The 20,632-nt window shown below is 44.0% G+C and overlaps 1 protein-coding gene across 2 annotated transcripts in view; it reads right to left on the minus strand.

The window, feature by feature from the left end:
• LOC135376045 (uncharacterized) overlaps window positions 1-20,632 on the minus strand; it is a 259,567-nt gene that overhangs the window by 193,693 nt on the left and 45,242 nt on the right. For both annotated transcript variants that reach the window (XM_064608649.1, XM_064608648.1), the window contains exons 4-6: window positions 18,497-18,604; window positions 8,655-8,687; window positions 5,409-5,450 (exon numbers count right to left, since the gene is read on the minus strand). In XM_064608649.1, the coding sequence (XP_064464719.1) occupies window positions 5,409-5,450; window positions 8,655-8,687; window positions 18,497-18,604 (183 nt within the window). The remainder of the gene's footprint in view (window positions 1-5,408; window positions 5,451-8,654; window positions 8,688-18,496; window positions 18,605-20,632) is intronic.

Consider the following 20,632-nt stretch of genomic DNA (forward strand, 5'->3'; position numbering starts at 1 on the left):
CTGACTCGTGTGCAATCACAACGCCGGGATTTTGCGACTGTAGATTTTAGGCTAGATGACACAGCTGTTTCAGGTGTGAGGGAATTAAAAGCGGGACGTACATTTTTCTGTACCAGCTCGCGTGGAGTAGCAGTTAGGATGATCGCCTTCACGCAGAGACTGGGACGTGGCGCGGGTTCGAATCCCCGTGCCGGCTGTGCTGTCTGAGGTTTTTCCTGGGTTTTCCATCGGACTTTCCTGACGAATGTCGGCAAACCTAGCCCTGAAGTCGGTCCTGGACGCATACTAACCCCCTGTCACCCTGCTGTCCTCAGTCCACGCCTGTACACCGCGTACAGCAACAGTTGCTTCGCGGTGCTAACACGGAAAAACATTTTCTCTGCTAATTAGCACAAATGTGAAGTGTCGCAAAAAGGCGTACGCCGCCCAGTTTCAACAAATCAGGAGAGAAGATGTCATTCGGAATGGCTAGGAGCATATCAAGTTCTTTTTTAAAAGTGCGCGGATCGACGTGCAGGGTGATGTGTAAAAAGGAAAATAAAATGCGGGGGGGAAAGCAACAAAATTTACAGGCAAAAATGTATTTCAATATGTCTAGCGGTGTCATGCGTTGGGTCTCGGGAGCCCCATGACTGTACAGGCCCCTTTATTGCGAGACACAACGAAGTAAATTTACCAAAACTGACCCTGGTCACCCGCAGCGACTCCCTAGGCAAAGAAATGCTATGTGTGAATAGCAATTGTAAAACGGAATTGAAATCGAATAAATTAAGCGACTCGTCGAATAACCGTAATTGGATACATATATAGCATATATTGGAATATAAACATGTACGGTATGCGTAAGTATAGCGCTCACTCTGTTCTATGCCCTCCATGAGCCGGCCTTACGTGTGCAACTTTGGGACTATTCAAATATATTCGGTTTAGAAGAAACATCAATTCGATTTGGAACTCGAACATTGAATTCCATATTTGATTCGGAAATGGAATATGATATACGATTACTCGCTTCGGTGCTCAAAAATCCAAATATTCATACCGTCCTAGTAAAAAGTCGACGTCCGAAGTCAACCAGGCTACGCGTACCAAAAGTGAATTTTCCTCAGGGGACATTTTTTCCGGGGACATTTCTTCCAGGGGACATTTTTTCCGGGAACAATTTTTCCGGGGGCATTTCTTCCGGGGACATTTTTTCCGGGGACATTTCTTCCTGGACCCCTGCTGCTCATGCGCTTCGACGAACCGATTCGCTGGGTTTTGTACCGTTCTGTATATTTAAGAGTTTTCTGTTTGAGCTTCTACGGATCTATCACCATCATAGAGCCTGTTCGATGTCTCATCCATCACTGAGTATTTAATGGTTATTTAATGGTCGTGCGGAAATCTGGGATGTAACGGGTTTCAAGTCCTAACCACTGGCTCTACTGTTCAAGCTACTCCCTTGCGTGTTGGCCGACTTTCCAGAAAAATGTCGGCACAGTTCACGCCATAATCGGCCCAAAGTGCAAACCCCGTCGCGCACTACTTCCTGCTGTCTTACATCCGTCTGTCCAAATCAAGTACGTTGCTTCGAGGTGATAACACGAAGTAAAACGAAGAAGAAGAGATATAGATAAGGGACTATTCAATGTCCTACTTGGTGCTCTCATCCACCGTTTCTGGTCGTCCAATGCACTTTGGTCGAATACGTGACAATGCATGCGCTATTCACTGCTGGAGCTCTTGTGTGTCATTTTGTGAGGTAATAGCAGTCGTTGACTTTTTCTCAATTGCTATCCATCCAATCATTTTGTGGGCATTAGTGCGGCTTAAATGTTGTTCGTGTTATCTGTACATGATCAGCCTCATCAATGTACGCCGGTCCTCGTTGGGTCCTCATCTCTATTACAAGTCACGTGCTCGAAAAGAGGTTTGCTTATGGAGAACTGTTGGCCAGTAACACGTATAAGCATTGGACTTCTTTCAGATTGGCTGACAGGGATACGGAGTTGAGATTAGAGTGCGCTTACGATTCTCTAAAACTCTCAAGTACGCTGGAGCGAAAGCTGCCTTGCGATTATGTGAAGGAACATTCGGACTTTTCACCTCGTCCCATTAAGGATTTCAGGATTTTCACGTAGTGCCATGAGAGTAATACAGATGTTACCTGAATCTACTACTGAAATGTATACGTATTAAAGCAGTCCTACGTGTTTGGTTACATCGTCCTGCAAACGTGGTTTTCCTCTAGATTTCGGACGTTAACTCCATTGTAAAATCAAAACAATAGAATGGCATCAAATCTCGAAAGCCCACAAATAAAACTTAAAAAACTGCTTGCGTACGCAAGCTGCTGTTCGGAGGATTAATTCCGTTTTCCTGAAGTATACGTACAAGGGACAGGCTCACCGCTGCATGCACTTTTACCGCGATCTTGAGTGTCTAATCCAATTGTTAGGTGTGTTCACGACATCGTTGGAGCGGCAGCACGTTTCACTTTCTTATGGAACTGCTGCAGGGGCGACGTTTGATTTTTCTAGCAGTTACGTTGCTGGTTGTTACATGTCTCACATTCGAAACAATTTATACATGCACGTACTGCAGTGCCATCATTTCGAAACAGTCAAGTACCGTATTTTCCGGTGTTTAACGCGCGCGTTATACAGTAAAAAATTATTCTGAAGAGGTCCTGCACGTTATCTAACGGTGCGCCTTGTACACGGAAATGTTTTCCTGCAGAGTTCCTTTCCAGGTCGGTGACGTACAAATTCTAGCTTCTTCCAGAGTGTGCTGTGGCTTTCTCCCATATCTCTTAGGGTCAGTTGACAAAGCCGGCGAAAGGACACTGGAGTTCATAAAAGGTTAATGATGCTGCTTAAGGATGCTATATAGCAGTTGAAATCAAACATCTTGAACTTGAATCTTGAATTCATTTCAAAAGAATGGCGTGATTGAGAAAGGACGCGAAACGGAAAGCAGAGAGGAGACTGAATACTATGACAGCGACGCTGTTGCATCGACGTTAACGGATTTGACTAAATGTGCTTCAAGTGCATACAGGGTGTCCCAGAAAACGTGTCATTGAATTATAATAAAAAAACTACGCCACCTAGAATCATGCAGTCAACAGCATTTGTTCTTATTAGGTTTTTGCCACCTCCTAACGTGAATGCCATGTACTCCAAGTTTAATTATGTAAATATTTGAGAACTGAACTCGGAAATTTGCCAAGTAAAGGTCACTTTTTTACCCCACCAATATGAAGAGCGTGCCGAATTCACTCAAATTCATGATAATTGACAGTGATATTCACGAGCTATCCCATCGGAAAAAATAGCCGAATATCATGCTTTTCGGGGCACTGGACCATAACGCGCGATGACTTTTTGAGCGCAATCGCTCTCAGTGCGACGAAAGGAGGTTCCGAAGTCAGCCCACAGAGTGATAGTAGAAAAAGTAACAGTTCCTAAAATTGGGAGAGGGAAAGCATTATCCCAGCGAAGGTCGGACGTGATAAGCCGTGCCTGTTTTATCTCTTTCTGCAATGTCGGGGAGGGCTGGGTTTCCAACCTCCTTTCGTCGGACTGACAAAGATTGCGCTGAAAAATTCATCGTGCGCTATTTTGTGCGACCTCCGTAGAGCATGATGTACGGCTATTTTTTCCGATGGGATAGCTCCTGAATATCCCTGTCAATTATCATTAATTTGACTAAATTAGACACGCTCTTCGCATTGGTGGGGTAAAAAAGTGACCTTTACTAGGCAAATTTCCGACTTAAGCTCGCAAAAATTTACATAATCAAACATACGTTACACGACATTCACATGAGGAGATGGCAAAAACCCAGTAAGAACAAATGCCGTTGACCGCATGACTCTAGGTGGTGTAGTTTTTTTATTATAATTCAATGACACGTTTTCTGGGACACCCTGTATATGATACACCGCTTTGGTTTACTGTGCATACTTGTGGCAGTAGTGCGCTTGTAGCGCCGTTGCGGCGCGCGTTATGCACCGGTGCGCGTTATACATCGAACATTTTTCAAATGCGGCCCCTTTTTAGGGGTGCGCGTTATACACCGGAAAATACCCTGTCGAAATGAGGGCGGCATTTGTACGATGAAAGATGAAAGTCACTGAAAAGGTTAGCCAGCTGTAGGACTCAATTCCCATGTCTTGTGGACTACCGGTCCAGGGCTCTACCAACAGCACCCTTTCAATCTGATTGCTGCTCAATTTGTAGATGATGCTTGACAAATTACCATGACACAATTTCTGTGTGCGCGATTGGTTATAACCCAGGCAGCACACGACATCGGGCCGATATCGGCAGCAAGTTGGGCATGTCGGCCCAACATATCCCCGACACTGCCAACTTGTGACCGATGTACGACAGAAGTTGGCAATGTCGGCTCGATGTTGAAGGAAAAACGCGACATCTAGCCGACACTGCCAACTTGCGACCGATATCACTCTGAAGTTGGCAATGTCGGCACAGTGTTGACCGAAATAAGCGACATGTAGCCGACAATGCCAACTTGCGACCGATATCACTTTGAAGTTGGCAATGTCGGCTTGGTGTTAACCGACACCAGCGAGATGACGCTGACAATGTCAACTTGCGATTGACATCCCACAGAGATTGACAATGTCGGCTTGATGATAATAGAAACCAGTGACATGACGCCGACATTGCCAACTTGCGACCAACATCCCACTGAAGTTGGCAATGTCGGCTCGATGTTGACCGAAGCCAACGACATGACGCTGACACTGGCTTTCCATCGACTTCCTTGGTGTCCCGCGCCAAAAACAAGTAGGAAACATATTCGTTACGTTAATGTCGAGTTACTATTCGAAGCAATTCCTCCCTTGAGCCTCGTTTGTATGCTTGAGCGAATTAAACTGAGACACGTCACCTCCACCATTTTGATTCCGAGACGAGCAGGGTTCTTGAAGTTGCGGAAGCTCGTAAGACATGGAATATATAGTATCTGTTTTCGCTTGGAAAAGGAATGCCGGTTCCTTTTGAAAGCTTCTTGGACTTCGTGGTCCTAGGAGCTTTTAAACTTTTTTTCGTCTTGCTTTTTGTAACGCCGCGCTCATTGCCCGCCACGGGAAATACGAGGAACAAAGGAAACCATCAGAAAATGAAACGAGTAAGAAACAATGGCAGAAATAAAACGTTGTTTCGTCGCAAATAACCGATCTAACGTTTAGTTACGATCGCCAACACACGAATACAAATACAAAATTATGTTGGCACAACATCGGTCACAAATCGGTAGCATGTCGAAATGACATCGGCAGCATGTCCAAACGATATCGGACCAATATCCTGACCCGACATCGGGGTGCTGCTTGGGAATATGTGTGTTGCAGAACTTCTCGACGGACGCTTGTATTGAAGAGCTCCCTGACTTACCTGTCTCATGTGTTTCAGAGAGCTTCGAATCCTACATATTGCCTGAAACAAAATAAAAAAAGAAGAAACGAAACTTTCAGAAATAAATTCAGTATTGTACCTCTATGCGTAATTACAGTACAGCACTGCCTGTTCTATAACTTACTGGCAGCAGTACGTACAACGCACTTGTCGCTTATTTTCCTTTTTTTTTTCTTTCTCGTGGCTGGTCAGAGGTTTCTTCCGATTTGCGCAAATGCACATTCTCGCGTGCTGTTGTTGAACATGCTCTACCACCGAGCTATGTCTTCTGGCGAACGACATCTTTCGCTTTGTGGAGGCGAACGTTTGCTGGTTAAAGGCAGACGGAAGACACACAGAACACGCACCTTTCTACTTCTTAATGTGAGCATAAAAACTTCATGTGCCGTTACACAAAATATTTGGTTTGGGAAGTGCGAATTGATTGAGAAGATTGCTTTGCAAGAAAGCGCGCAGCGGGGAATACCTCGTCCAAGGTCTCCTCTCGCCTCATGACGTCAGGTGCAGCTCTCATTGGCCACCGAGAATGACCTACCAGCGAGAGCGACCAGTCGAGACGCGCGTTGGGTGAGGCCAAATGCGGCGACAAAGAGAAATAAAGAAAAAAAAAGAAGGAACGACATGTCACGATGACGTGTCTCGGACCCGGCCGTGGTTCCATCAAACTGCTCTCTGTTTCTCCGCGCGGCAGTTCGCCACGGCGCGACGCCAGCTGTACTCCCTTCGCCACTCCGTTTAAATTCGCTCCCGAGAATACTCCTCGCATGACGAAAGTAAAATTTGGTTCCAGACTCTGAAAAATGTCTTCTATGTGAAAATGATTTTTAAAAAAAAGGTTTCATATTACCTTCAATATTCTAAATCGTCACGGTGTTGACCCATCAACATCATCCTTTAGGGTCCGTAAAACATTCATGTCCGACAACATAAATCCCCAATTTTAATGTGATTATGTATTCTAGGGCCTACCGTTCGCCATACACAGTTCACATGTTTCACTTTACGATTTATCGCTATGCAGTGCTTCCCACCATTCCCTTGTATCGTTAAGTCGCCGCAAGTGTGCCACCTATGCTATATATGTTGTTTCTGGTTTTGTGTGTGTGTTGTAAACCGTGTTCCCTTATTTTCTTCAAGGCCAGTGTTAGCATGTATTTATTATTGCTGCGTTGTCGCAACTGCCTCGTTTTCGCCGCTGTACTGTTCTGGAGCCGCGTGCCTTCAAGCTACTGCAGCTTTTAGCCCCGGCTCCCACCATGTATTATAGGGAAATAAAATTGAGTTGAATAGAATTATATATATATGTATATATATAATGCAGGAAAAAGCCATTAAAGAAACAAGTAAATCATATAGACTTTTTTGAAATTCAAACTACAGAGAAACAGATACTCATATACAGGGTGTCCACGCCAAGTGTGAACAGATTTTAAAAAATATATATCAATCACTTTTTCCGAGATGAAATCAATTGCAATATAGCATATGGGGCACTCCCTAGGGGGGCATTAACAGACTCCTAAGGCAATGTCTTAATTAACTTTCAATAATTAACTTTTTAATTATAAAAGCTATGACGTTGCTCCAATGAGAACATCTGATCTCTTCGGTCACCAGATACCAAAACCGTTTTCAGAACAAAAATCCGTTCGCTAGATCATCCGCAAAAAATTCGTGAAGGAACACCATTTTTTCTTTATTTTAATCATTGCGCATCTCTAGAGACGCGTCTTTCCTTCGCCCCCAATACGAGAGGATGAAAGAGCACACTATCGCCTCTTGCGTCCTGGAAAAAGATTAAAAGAAAACAGAAAATGCAGCCCAAGATAAGGGCAGTCGCGATAGAGTCACCCGATAGATTTTTTAGATACCCGATAGATCACCCGATAGGTTTTTGTTTTGTTTCCGCAAGTTAAAGCTAATCTTCGACGCATGAGGCGGCACTGTGCTCTTTCACTCTCTCACACTGGGGGTAAAGGAAAGCCGCTTCTTTGAAGATGCGCAATAAACCAAATAAAGGAAAAAATGGCGTTTCTTCACGATTTTTTTGCGGACGATCTACCGAACGGATTTTTGTTCTGAAAACCGGTTTTGGTATCTGGTGACCGAAGAGATTAGATGTTCTCATTGGAGCAACTTCGTAGCTTTTACAATTAAAAAGTTAATTATTGAAAGTTAATTAAGACATTGCCTTAGGAGTCTGTTAATGCCCCCCTAGGGAGTGCCATTCAGTATATATGCTATATTGAAATTGATTTCATCTCGGAAAAAGTGATTGATATATTTTTAAAAAATCTGTTCACACTTAGCGTGGACACCCTGTATATATATATAATTCAGGAAAAAAAGCCATTAAAGAAACAATGGCTTTCTTTAATGGCTTTTTTCCTGCATTATAATTCGCTGGCTTGCACTGTGGCATCGAGGAGTGCTCAGTCATCCTCCCAGGTGTAGATCGCTCGCTGAGTGACCCCTGGTTTGCCAATCCCGAACGATGCAGCTACCCAGGGCTGACGAGCCGCAAACACGGCGAAACACGTGTCCTCTGGTGCTGTCGCATCGTTCCATGAGTATCTATATATATATATATATATATATATATATATATATATATATATATATTCGTGTTCCCTTATCCTGGTGTTCGTGCCTGTGCTTGTTTGGCGTGCATATATTTATACACATTCCACGTATTTCCTTTTGTGGTTGATTTCATACTTAAGTTGATGCTTAAGTCAGTTTTCACGAGCTAAGAAGTTTTAAGCTTGAAGTTTCCATTTCCGGTGCATGACTGAATATTCGAACACTCGACGTCGCCAATCGCTTTAACTCCATGAGTTAGCACTGTTTTCACGAGCTAAAGATCTTTTAAACTTGAAGTTTCCATTTGCGGTGCATGATTGAATATTCGAATTCTCGACGCATGTATTCTATGTTAAAATGTGTCGCGATCAGTGTCCTTTGACACGTGTTATGACCAACTTTAGTGACGTTTATTGGCAATATGATGTCGACATCTTTGCAACACACAAACTTTTTCATCTGCCATTGAGATTATAACATTATCACAGTCATGCTCAATGTGACGCTGGTTTATATTTTTATTGTTTTGTTCTAACAGTGGGGTGCGCCATTATAAGACTACAATTGTTCATGGGAAATATAGAACTTGAAATTGAATTGAATAGAATACAGCGCCGCTGAAACGCAGTGCTAACTTCTTACCCGCCGTTGCTTCGCAGCTAATTTCAGCACCTCCTACAAAAGAATAGAACATAATAAATCATTGCATTTTGTTTCACACTCTGGCATTCATGGCTTCAAGAGGTAATCCTGAACCGCTAGCTGAGTTCCAAGTTCTCACTCTGCTCGACTATAAGAATTCAAGCGCCATTTGCAGGACATGTTGCCGCATCTCGCTTAGCGATGTGAAATTTCCAGAAATTTTGAGCCTCGGAAAAAATGCAGTTTCGTGTCGCGTTTGCTTCCGAAAGATTGGAAACAAATGAAAGTAGTCAAGAAACTGTTACCACTGCGTGTTAGTTATTTAATCATAGTTAGTGAGCGGAGATTAGTCGCAGTTGGTTGTTAGCCGTGCCAGCGTACCGCGCTATATCACGCTACTCGTACTTGCAGAACGTCTTTGTACATGTAAATCTCTAAAGGACACTCAAGCCCAGTAGATTTCAAAAGAATTGAGCATCGCAGAGCAAAGTTGTAGGTAATAATTGCAACTTTTGCACGAGAAAATATCTGCTACTTCAGCACATTTACTTTTGAGAATTTAAAGTAGTGCACCACCTGAGGCAAATTAAAATTAAAGTTGAGCAAATGCTAAAGCGGCAGTAATTTTTTCTGTTGATGAATTGGGATTATAAAAAAAGTAAACAGGAAGAGAGTTGACAGTGATAAACAATTTATTTGCAAATCTATCATCTTGAAGAAAGCGGTCTAGAACGGTCGCCGGGCGATAATGCAGAGAGGGCACTTTTGCCTAACGACTGTGTTAGGGCTTGTGGCGATTTCTGTCGTACATAGAAAAAACGCTAACGCCGTGTAAAACCGCGCTAGTAAAGACAGCGCTGTAAAGACAGCGCTAGTCAACTCTAGACGTGCGGCAAAACAAAAACGCTGCTCAAATGGGAAAAGGCATAAGAGGAGCACTTAGCCATAATCGCAGTACGAAGCGCATAAACAAGACGCCATACAAAATACCACTCGTCATTGGGGAAAAGTCTTCATCACACATGGCTACGGAAGTCAGCTATAGCAGCGGACTGACCACTTGCAGTCACAGTCGTCACGGCCAAACTAACCTTTATGCCAAATATTCACCGTGTCGAAGGAGTCACCGAGTGCATAACCGCACCTGGTGAGAGCAAACAAAAAACTGACCCATGTCCATCTCGCTCATGCTCACACCCGGCGCGCGCTCCTGCACCACTTGTGGGGATGCGCTGATTCTTCGTTGTGGTTTCACTCTCGCTTCTTTGCGCATTTTTATTTGAAATCAGTCTATAAACGGAGTACGCAGTGTGACTTGTAATCATTTTGACCAATACGTGACAAAAACGTTATGTGCGGTTTATTATCTTACGTTTGTCGCAGACAGGAGGAAATGACGAAAAATGAACTTGATGAAGAATGCAGAATCGTGAAGAAAGCCTTGCAATTAAGTCCACCGTTTTGAATGGTTGCAAGCACCTCAAGGAATGTGTCAGGAAAAGATAAAGACGCTTGACCACGTCTTAGTGGGGAGGGACTGTCGGAAAAGAAATCCAGCTTTAGTCTGGATAATCTGTATTGGGAGCGCGGTTTGGACCTTTGGATGATGTTTAAATAAAAGATGCATGCCTATGCTGAGTCTCTTCTCAGACTCAGTCTCTCCCTTTTCTTTGAGCAGAGTGTACACACGTGCGCACGTCATGTCTTCCCGCTAACTTTTTCGTTTCTGTCACCCTTTTCGTTGTATTTTAAGTGAGCCCTTCATGTGCGTTAAATCCACGTACGTACGTGTTGAAGAACCTGAACGAAGTCACGCACAAGCGTGTGTCGCAAATATTCTGTACACAAAAATATGATTCGTTGAGCATGCAGGACGGATTTGGAGACTCTCCAAAAATTACCAAGGAGCTCCCAAGGGGTGGGAAACGTAACGCGCTACACTCATCGTCGTAGACCATCACAGGACCGACACCAATTTCTCGAAGGAGTTTACCTATATTTTCATGCTCAATTGGTTCTCACCACGGCAACGTGTCACTATTCTTACTGGTTCAAAACATCTTTTTCAACAGGAGTAATTTTAGAATTATATCCTACAATACCAGTTACGTGGTCTTGTGGTGCACCGTTCACAGCGTTTACCAGATGGAACATTTTGGGCAACAGCTGACTGGTAGAAAAAGATTGGACTATTTTCGAGACACATATAAAAACAGCAGATGTCATCACCCCATGCTTATATACTTGTGGAGCTTCACAGCCATACCCATGGGTATCACAGGTTACGCAGCAATACCTTTCCGGGATATCGACAATATATCTTCACTCCAGAATGAATTTCCCTCCTCACCTCACGTTACTCAAAGAGATCTCCACTCTACCCCCTTTGCGCTGTACCGACGTCTTGAGGCATTCTTTCTCGTCTGACATGAAACAACTCTCCAAAATTTGTCTAATGTATTGAACAGATTCACAAGAAGCTTCAACGTTTGAAGCGCTAATTTGTCTCAGTAGCGAGAACTTTCATCACTGGTTCCTCTTCTGCTTTCCGCTGTTTTGGGCTTTTTCTCCGCCCCCTCCGATGGCCAAGAGATTTGAAGTGGCCAGCCAATTGGAAACATTCTTCCCTCTGCCCCAGACACTGTGTCGCATAGTCAAGAAGTACGAACTCAATCCTTACGACAGGAAAAACAAGAGTGTCAGTCACTACAAATGACTGGGGCTATTGGCTTCTCTCTCCAGATGTCGACGAAGATGGAAGGAAGGAAAGCACATATATCAGGCATTGCTCTGTTTAATAACTCGTAAACAATTTGTTGCAAAGTAAGACAAAACCTTAAACTTAACAACGTAAGACAAAACTTCGTGGTTCCCTAAAGGCTTGAAACTATTGCGACTCATTTCCCTGCCAAAATCTCGCAAGGCTCCGCAGCAGCAAGCCTCAATAGCATGGACGACTTACGAAGAAATACAATAAATCCGAGGGGTACTGGGTGTCGTGGAAAGTTAGAGAAAATAGTGTCACATGAGAAGAAAAAAGTATCTCGCCATTCTCAGAAACTTGGACGCATACACACTCTTCACCATCCCGTGGGAAGAACGTTTCACAGGAGACTCATCATAACCGTCAAGATAAACGATGCCTGGTAAGTGGATCTCGCAAAATTTCCAAGATACAAGAGGTGAAATGGTGGCTGCCAGTACATTGTCGTTGCGCTATCGTCGGCCGGCGAGCGTTCCGACCACTTAATTGTTTATCACTGTCCACTCTCTTCGTATTTACTTCTTCTTTTTTTATAATCCCAACTTTTCCGTAGGAAAACGACCACCGCTTCAGCGTTGGCTCAGATGATGCACAGCTTCAATTTAGAATTGCCTGTGATGGCGTATTACTTTAAATTTTCTAATTGAAAAGTAAATGCGCAGAAGTTGCACTTATTTTTCGTGCAAACGTTGGGAGAGTTGCTTGCGACTTATGTTTCCGTGTGGGTTGTCGCGTCGAGAGACAATGAGGGGACAACCACACAAGCTGACGGTTGGCATGAGAATGGTTTAATGGCGGTGGGGCGAAGCTTGGGTGCGAATGGAGCGTGCGCACCTGGCATCCCTCATCTTTCTTGGGATGCCTGCCGCTACAGCTACTCCCCCCCCCCCCCCTTCGAGGTGGGTGAACGGTGAAGGATGAGCAGATGAAGGAAACGGCGGGTCTCTTAAAGTAACCCAGGCCCAGGTAACGGTCTTGGGCACTCGACGCCCAAAACGCAATTAAAGCAAAACCGACTAATGGCGATGACGATCTTTTGCGTTAGTCATCGATGTAAGTTGTTTCTGAAAATGGAATCAAAACTGAGGTGCCTCACAAGGTGCTCGCGCACAAAACACACCACTTAGAATTTTTAGTTCATGCATTCCACGCCAAATAAAGCAGGGATGTTGCTCGACTGACGCTGATTGACACGAAAAACGTTCATTGTGGTGGTAGACATTTGCCAAATCCCAAATATTAGCCTTAAACACCGCTGCATTCCAGCTCTAGAGGGCTCTGAGGTTCGTGCTGCGAGCAAAAATCCTCATGGACATCCTCCTATAGAAAAAAACTCCCTATGGAAGCGTGTCGTGAGCGTGCTACTGCACCGAAGAAGTTCAAAATTTAAACGTGTTTTCTAGAAGGACCGGGCCACCTACTGAACGAGTTTCGATGGTCAATTGCAAAATTTAGGACTTGGGAAATTCTGGGAAACACTTGAACGCTTGCCCATCTTTGATATTTTTTTTTCTAGAAACAACACCGGGCTCTAACAAAACTAAATTTTGCTGGAGTTGAAATCTCATCAGGATTACCTTCAAATAAAAAATTCTGAACTCTTGTCTCAGCGACTTAAGTGTAGTAAAAATTCGCAAAATCACGTAAGTGGTTGACACGTGCATTTTCAGTGAACAAATTGCCAACCGGGATAGCAAGCTAGAAAGACATTCTTTGCACAGAACTGTAGACGAACACATCATTCATGCGTGGAAAATATATTAGAAAAGCTGTTAATGTTAAATTAAAGAAATTAATTTTTCTCAGTGGCATACTTGAGACGTAGGCTTCGCAGGGCGATCACTGAGTATGAGCGCTTCTTTCACCTGCTCACTTCGAAAAATGTAGTATAGAACTGAAATTAAATAGCATTATAGGCGCGTCAAAATTGAAAAATTTGTATGTATGTGCGTGTATGAGTGGGTCAAGCCTCAGCAAGACAGCATTACAAGTGTGCATGCAAGGGGATATAAGACAGTAAATGTAAATGGAGGTAAATGAGTTGGAATTGAAATAGTCGAAGGTAATGAAGAGTAAGAAGTGAGGATAACTGAAGGTTATTAGAGGTCATTAAAGCCAATTAAAACAAAAAATGTCGTTTAAAGGCACTGAATTAAGATATGTAACTATGAGACATATTCACTTTAATAGACGAGTTGAGAAACTCCCAGAGTACTTAGCGCCACTTTGTACTGTTGGAGTTTACTAATACGAAAGAAAGGGGCGGCCTCCTGGCTGTTTCGATGCCTTCCCCATCAGTCCATTGTCCAAGACGCTTCAAGGTCAGCGAAAGCGAAACTTGAAGGATTATTCTGCATTCCCCCACTCAGCAAGCAGAAAGGACGCAATGTGTGCGCGAAGAGCACTGGGATTTTCTGAAGTCGTCTTTTAAATTCCATGATAGGCAAGCCTGAGCGATGGGCAAGACACGTAAACAAACACAAACAGGAAGCTTTTGAGCCTTCGTGTTTGTGTTTGTTTACGTGTCTTGCCCATCGCTCAGGCTTGCCTATTATGGAATTTATCCACCAGCAAGCCTGCATTTCCGCCATTCTGTCGTCTTTGAAAGATTACCAAATGTGTCTGTAGGTTACTGTATGTAATTAAGTGTTATTAAATGTAATGAACATCAAATAAAGGGGAATTGAGACTGAAAGTTGTTTAGGATAATTCAGAGTTAATTACACGAACTTACGTATAGTAATTGAAATTGTCGAACCGGAAATCAAGTATAGAACGGAGGTGAACAACTGGAAGTCAGGTTAAACCGCAAGTGGAGAACCGAAAGTGGAGTTGGACCACAAGTGGATACCGGTAGTTAAGTATGGCCTACAAAAGGCGATTAATGGTAACGCATTTCTCTTGTATTTGCCGCTAAATGGCAGGAATGTTGGAGACTGTTCTCTGATCTAGTTACGTCAACATTAACAAGGCCATTTGCCTAGTGCCCGTTCAATGTTGGGGCTGCAAGAGGTCCCAAGTTCGCCTGATGGTTGTTATAGCTTTGTTTTTCCCTTTTTGTCCTTGCAATCATACGACTGGGATGTTTCATAGTCTATAGATTTCGACCTTGCAGACATTGCTTTCTGTCATTGGTTCCTTCCTTCAGGTCTCAGTTTTTTTCGCCGTATTGGCATTTGACCAATGAAAACGAGCCAACTGTTCTGCACAGGAAATTGGAGGAAATTTCTATATTTACGAGGGGGTACAGTCGTTTTTTGTCCCCCACTCTTGGGATTTTAAGTTATGGATCCATATCTACGGTAGTTTCAGAACTCGACTGACTTGGACATATGTAATCTGCTCGTCTTGGTTTGTCTTTTTGATTGTGATTGCATTGATCTATCCACTATTTTGTGCTATGTGTGCGTTAAATAAATATGTGCCATATATCTGTTATATTATGTGCGGGAAAAAATCTCGCTGAAACAAGACTGGAAATGTTGCGTTATATCAATAACTCAAAGAGGGAATTATGTACTCTATACAGCGTTGACTACAGCAAGAACAGTCCCTTTTCATCAAGGAATATTGTTGTGTTCAGTGAGAATGACATAGCTTTGTAGCGACCTGACAGCAGGAAACGCAGCAAAAGAATGATAGCTTCTGCCAGGCACTGTGAGGGCATTTCTGTATCTCAGTATCTCAAAGGATGATTGTAGCCTCCTTTTCATTGTCATTTTTGACCACTCGTAACTTCTGTTATGTTTCTCCAATATTGGTTTTCACAAGTGTACAAATTATGAGGGATGACGAAGAAGACGAAGAACAGGTGCTACGCCCGTCTTGCTGAAGGACTGAGGCTGTCCTATGGAACCGTCAATGCCAAACATCCCTCAGAAGCCTTCACTGGGATCGCAATACTGTATGAACCAAAAATTTCCAACCCCGTCCTAGAGCACAAAGGAGCGAAACACTTTCGTGACGCTAACGGACATACGCCTCAGCAACTCGCACTGCACCTGCATTCAAGGCATGTTACAGAACACACAGTCATTTCTATCTGACATGGTGCTGTTTTTTTTTTATTTTTTACTTGACCTGACGCTTCCATTAGGGTAACCAGCGACATTTGCGCTCGGATGCAACAACCGATCCGAGTGTCTCGCACGCGCATTAGTTGTAGCACTCCTGATTTCGCTGAAAAGGCGACACGATCCAAGTCATTTCGTTTCGTAACCGCAGACACCACCTATTGGCATCGCGAAACAAGATGGCAGCTGATTGCAGCAGTTGTTCCAGCTGAGTTGCAGCGGGTCTTATACTTGAATTACCAGATCAGTTGTGTATCCTCTCAGAGAAGTTATTGGATGTAACGACGTATTCTTTAGTAGGGCATTTCGCACTCTTCAGCGTCCAATCTTGCCATGTTGGTTGGGCTTTTGGTACAGGTACCAATGCCGGTTCGCACCATTTTCCAAATTTTCGGCATGGGCTGCACACAGGCAATATGAGGCTCATATTGCGCACATTTTCTCCATATTGGTTCAAACTTGGCATTATGGGCCCATATTGCGACATTTGCCCCTTATCAGTTCCACAATATTGGGTCCGTATCGCCGTAAGTTTGAGCTAGTATGGAAATAATCCTGGCAAAACGGATCCTATATTGGACCCATATCTCCAAAGCCAAGCCTGTGTGTGCCTACTATTGTGTGCTGCCTGGTAGACTACTTGTTGTGTGCATTACCAGCGAGTTCCGACAACCGTGATGCCAAACGCAGGTTAACGGTTGAAGCACGGCGCCTATGTTTCTTGGAGCTAACGAAAGACGATGAAACATCCACTGAAAAGTACGAAATTTGTGCCAGTGATACACAGACGTATGCACTACAACCGTCAGCAGTAGCTCTTGCAACATATCATTAGGTGAGTAATTCGAATTGGTCAAAATTGAACCTCCGGATGACCACGCATTCCGCGAGACACCTAAGCGGCAAAGATTTCGAGAGTTCAGCTGCGGCGGGGAACAAAAGAGGCTCAACTGGAAAGTAAGAAATTTGTGCCAGTTATTCACGGAGGCGTGAACTACAATCGTGAGCAGTGTCGCTTCAAACATCTCATTTAGTTGAATGACTAGGACAGGTCAAAATTGATCCCCACAATGATCACTCCCTCCGCAAAGCACATCCTCGTGGACAACTTTCCCCAAACGAACGGCATGGCCTAGCTGGTTGAGACTTCCCGCTCGTTTGTCGCAGCCAATGCCGTGCTGAAGACTGGGAGGTGGTGGGTTCGAATTCTGTCACCGGCTCTGGTGTCTGAGGTTTTCCCTGGGTTTTCCGAAGGCTTTCCTGACGAATGTGGCCATAGTTCCCTTTGAAGTTGGCCCAGGATGTATATGTACCCCACTCCTTCCTGCTGTCCCCTCTCGATCTGTCCTCATCTGTACGCTGCTCATAGCCACAGTTGGTTCGCCAGCGCTAACATGGAACTTAAAAAAAAAAACTTTCTCCAATGGCAGCCGATTAAACGAAGACTTCTCCTCCAACCGCGTCGCGAGACTTCGAAGCCGGCTCTGTCGATGATTCTTTTCTGCCCGTCGCCGTCCGCTCCGCGCGTTTTGTAGGTCATGTTAACAGTGGTCGACCTTGATTCAACTGGTTCTCCCTTCCTCCCGAATTTTCCACACTGCTTCATGTCGTCGCTGAGTAAGCCGTCATGATGCCAACTAGATGGCTGTCGTCCAAATCTCGTATTGTCCGGTGGAGGAGGCTCTCGCTAGTGCACGCTTTCGTCTATTTCACAAGGCCACCGGTCCGGATCTGTATTCGTTCCATAAAGATTGACAATCGCATAACTTTCTTACTTCCCGCTGTCTTACTGTCTTGTTTCGCTTGTCATATTTTCTCATTTCTCGAAAGGAAAGTTAGGTAGCAAGCGAGCAGGTGGTGACGATCCATGACTCGACAACCCGATACGAGGTAGGGACGATGACAGACAAACACAAACACGGTCTCAAACTCTGAGTTTGAGACCGTGTTTGTGTTTGTCTGTCATCGTCTCTACCTCGTCTCGGGTTTTCAAGTCACGGATATTTTTCTCCGCACGTTGTCACAAGGAGACCGAAACAGTCACTGCCGTGTCGCGGTCCGGACACGTGTACTGCCGATTACAGGAGTAAAAACCAGGTACGGGTGTACTCAAAAAGGGGAGCTATACTTGGCGTCCTCTTTTTTCCTCCTTTTTAAGCGCACCAGTCCCGGTTCTTACTCCTGTGTTTTCTGTACGTGGCAGTTCCTTTTATCGAACCACAGATCATCATGCACTTTGCTGAAAATGTCTGTGAGACGTCACTTTTGCTACCAGATTGCGTTCCGGCCCTACGACACAGCGGGACAGCTCGAGCACGTTCGAGCACAATATGGCGCCGACGCAGGCGCGGCCTTTTCTACCCTGGTAGCGAGCCTGAGATCAGGACACTCTGCAGGCACTTGCTTGTACTGCGCTTCCTCGCGGCAAAAACGGGGAGGCTGTTTTGTGTCTGCAATGTATATGTGAGGTAAGCGACGGATAGCTTATAATTTACTACATTTGAGAGCTTTAAATCTATATTCTACCATAGTTAACCAACCTTGTTCACCTCATATTTAGTTTGTATGCATTTCTCCCTCTGGGGCCCGATGCTGAACTGATCGTTATCGTTATATTTAAACTTCGCGCGCTCGAAAGCCGCTGTAGTAGGGTCGCGCAAGAGTTCCTGGCGAATCAAGGGCCAAAAGTGATGCATTTAGCACTCGTCATGGGATAACGACGTGCCGGTCTAGTGACATTGTATTGCTTTGTGGAATTTCGTGGAATTTCGTGGAATTTGTTTGTTTGGAAGAATGCCTCTTTTGTTCCCTGACTACATCGGCACACTTTCATCATACCATCTCCATTAATAACCCATTCGAGTTATGCTCAATATTGGATCACTGAATACCACAGGCAGCACGTAGCACGAAAATACGAGTGAGAGTAGAGAGAGTGTGTTATTTCCGTTTTCCCACATCATGATACAGAACTGCTTTGTTAGTATAACAGTTGTTCAACCCACCTGATGATAGGGATGTAACAGGAGCGTTACATCACGCTGGTCAGTCGACGCTCGTTCCTTGTGGGGGAAGTACATTTCTTTTTTCTTGCAGAAAGCCTCAATCTTACGCTAGAAAAGTGGAGGTGAGGAACACGTGCTTTGACTTACATGCAAGAGAGATAATCCTTTGACACTACCCCTTTTGTCCCCAAAGTACACAAATACACATAAGTCACAGGCACACAACAAGTAATACAAGTAATCCTACTTTGCCACAGCAACCGCATGGGTCAAGCAATCATCGTCAAACAGCACGTCACAAACAGTGTCACTTCAAACCAAATGAAGCTGAAATGATTGGTCAATGCCACTTTCTAGGAGCCGTGTGCAAACCTAATCTAAAAGAAAAAGAAAAAAAAAACACCAGAAACGCACGTCCCATATGCAAGACTCGGGGGGGGGGGGGGAAGGATACCAGAGGAAGAATGAGGAGAGGCTTGTGGGCGGTTTCAACATCGTGTTTAAAACCGTTTGTAAAAACAGTGGGCTTAAAAAACGAGCGCACTCACTAAACTTCGTAGCGCACGAATTTCTGTACACGAGGGACCCTTTTCAGTTAAATTCTTGCTAATTGTACAGATAAATTTGTCTTTATTGGTAAAATCTAAACCCAGGATTATACTACAAAGGCAAAATACCATTTTGTGATCACTTTCCACTGTGACATATACACAACATATACCGCCTAGTGGAGGAACGGAAACTGTATTTAGCCAACTCAGAGAAAAGAGGTGCTGATGACACGAGTCGAAACTGGCGTCAGCACCTCTTTTCCCAGAGCTGGTTGAATCTGTTATTTTCTGAGCGTTTGTGGCTGAAGTATATGTGTCGTCCCCAACTGCGGTCAGCCTCGGCCAATTCTTGATGTTTACATGTAAACGGTAGCAGCTGCTAAAAAAATGAAAAGAAGAAAGGAAAGAACAACAGAAAAGAATGAGTGGATTGTGGCGGTGTGTGTACACCAAATCCAAAATATTAGCATCGAACGCCGACGAGTTCCGACGCTAGAGGGCTCTGAAGTGTGCAAAACTCGTGTCCCCCTCTGTAAGCGTCTGCTACGTCGTGAGCGTTCTACTGCCCCGATAAAGGTGAAAATTTATGAGTTTAGAAGGACAGTGCAAAGAAAAGAAAAAGAGGAGGAAGAACGAAAATAGTCATAAGATAGTTTATAAAGTTTGATATAGAATACAGGGTGTCTTTTTTTAGGCGATACATATTTTTATATGCTGTTTTCACTTCTATCATCTCTGGGCCGGCGGACGTTCTTGGCCATATGTTGCCCAACCGTCAAATCACTAACTACCTAAAAAATGTTAATTAACTTTTGAATTATAAAAGCTATGAAGTTGTCCCAATGAGAACATTGTTCCTTTCGGTGACCTGATATCGTAGCCGTTTTCAGAACAAAAATTCATTCGATAGATCGTCCGCAAAAAATTCGTGAAGGAACACCTTTTTTTTCTTTATTTTCTTCATTGCGCAGTAGGCCGGTTTCACGTCAGTTCAGGCAGGGAGGTCCCCATCGACCTCTTGGATTTTCCTTATTTTTTTATATTTAGAAGCTCATCGTACATGATGACCAACAGCGGTAAAATGAATAATTTATACGAAATATTTTTCACGCAAAAAAATTCAGAAAATCCGGCCTTGAATTCGAGTGTTTCAGTTTTGCAGTGTTTGCACGCGTATATCTCCCGAGTCTTATAAGTTACTGCAGACAAATTTTTTTATGCTTTAGTATGCCTACAGGCCAGCAGTCCGAGCGGAAATTTTGGCGCGCAGGAGCAACGCTCTGTGATATAAAAAATGGCGAACACCCTCTCTCGTGCGGTTTTGTTCCAACTTCGACGCGTGATTTCTCTGACTGTAGATATTCCTCACTACCCTATTTGGTGTCATTTCACTCAGCTTTTAATGCTCTTTCATCTGCTATGTATATCCTGCGTGTACCCCCTACAGGTATCTGCTGAGACAGGCAAATGTCAAGGTATATTTCGAAAAAACAAGGATTTTGAGCGCCCATTTCTCGAAAAAGCCCATTTTTATTTCTTTTATATTTTGCCAGGACATGGCCCGATGTTAGACCTTCCATCTTAC

This window comes from Ornithodoros turicata, unplaced genomic scaffold, assembly GCF_037126465.1.
Source record: "Ornithodoros turicata isolate Travis unplaced genomic scaffold, ASM3712646v1 ctg00000996.1, whole genome shotgun sequence".
Lineage (NCBI taxonomy): Eukaryota > Metazoa > Arthropoda > Arachnida > Ixodida > Argasidae > Ornithodoros > Ornithodoros turicata.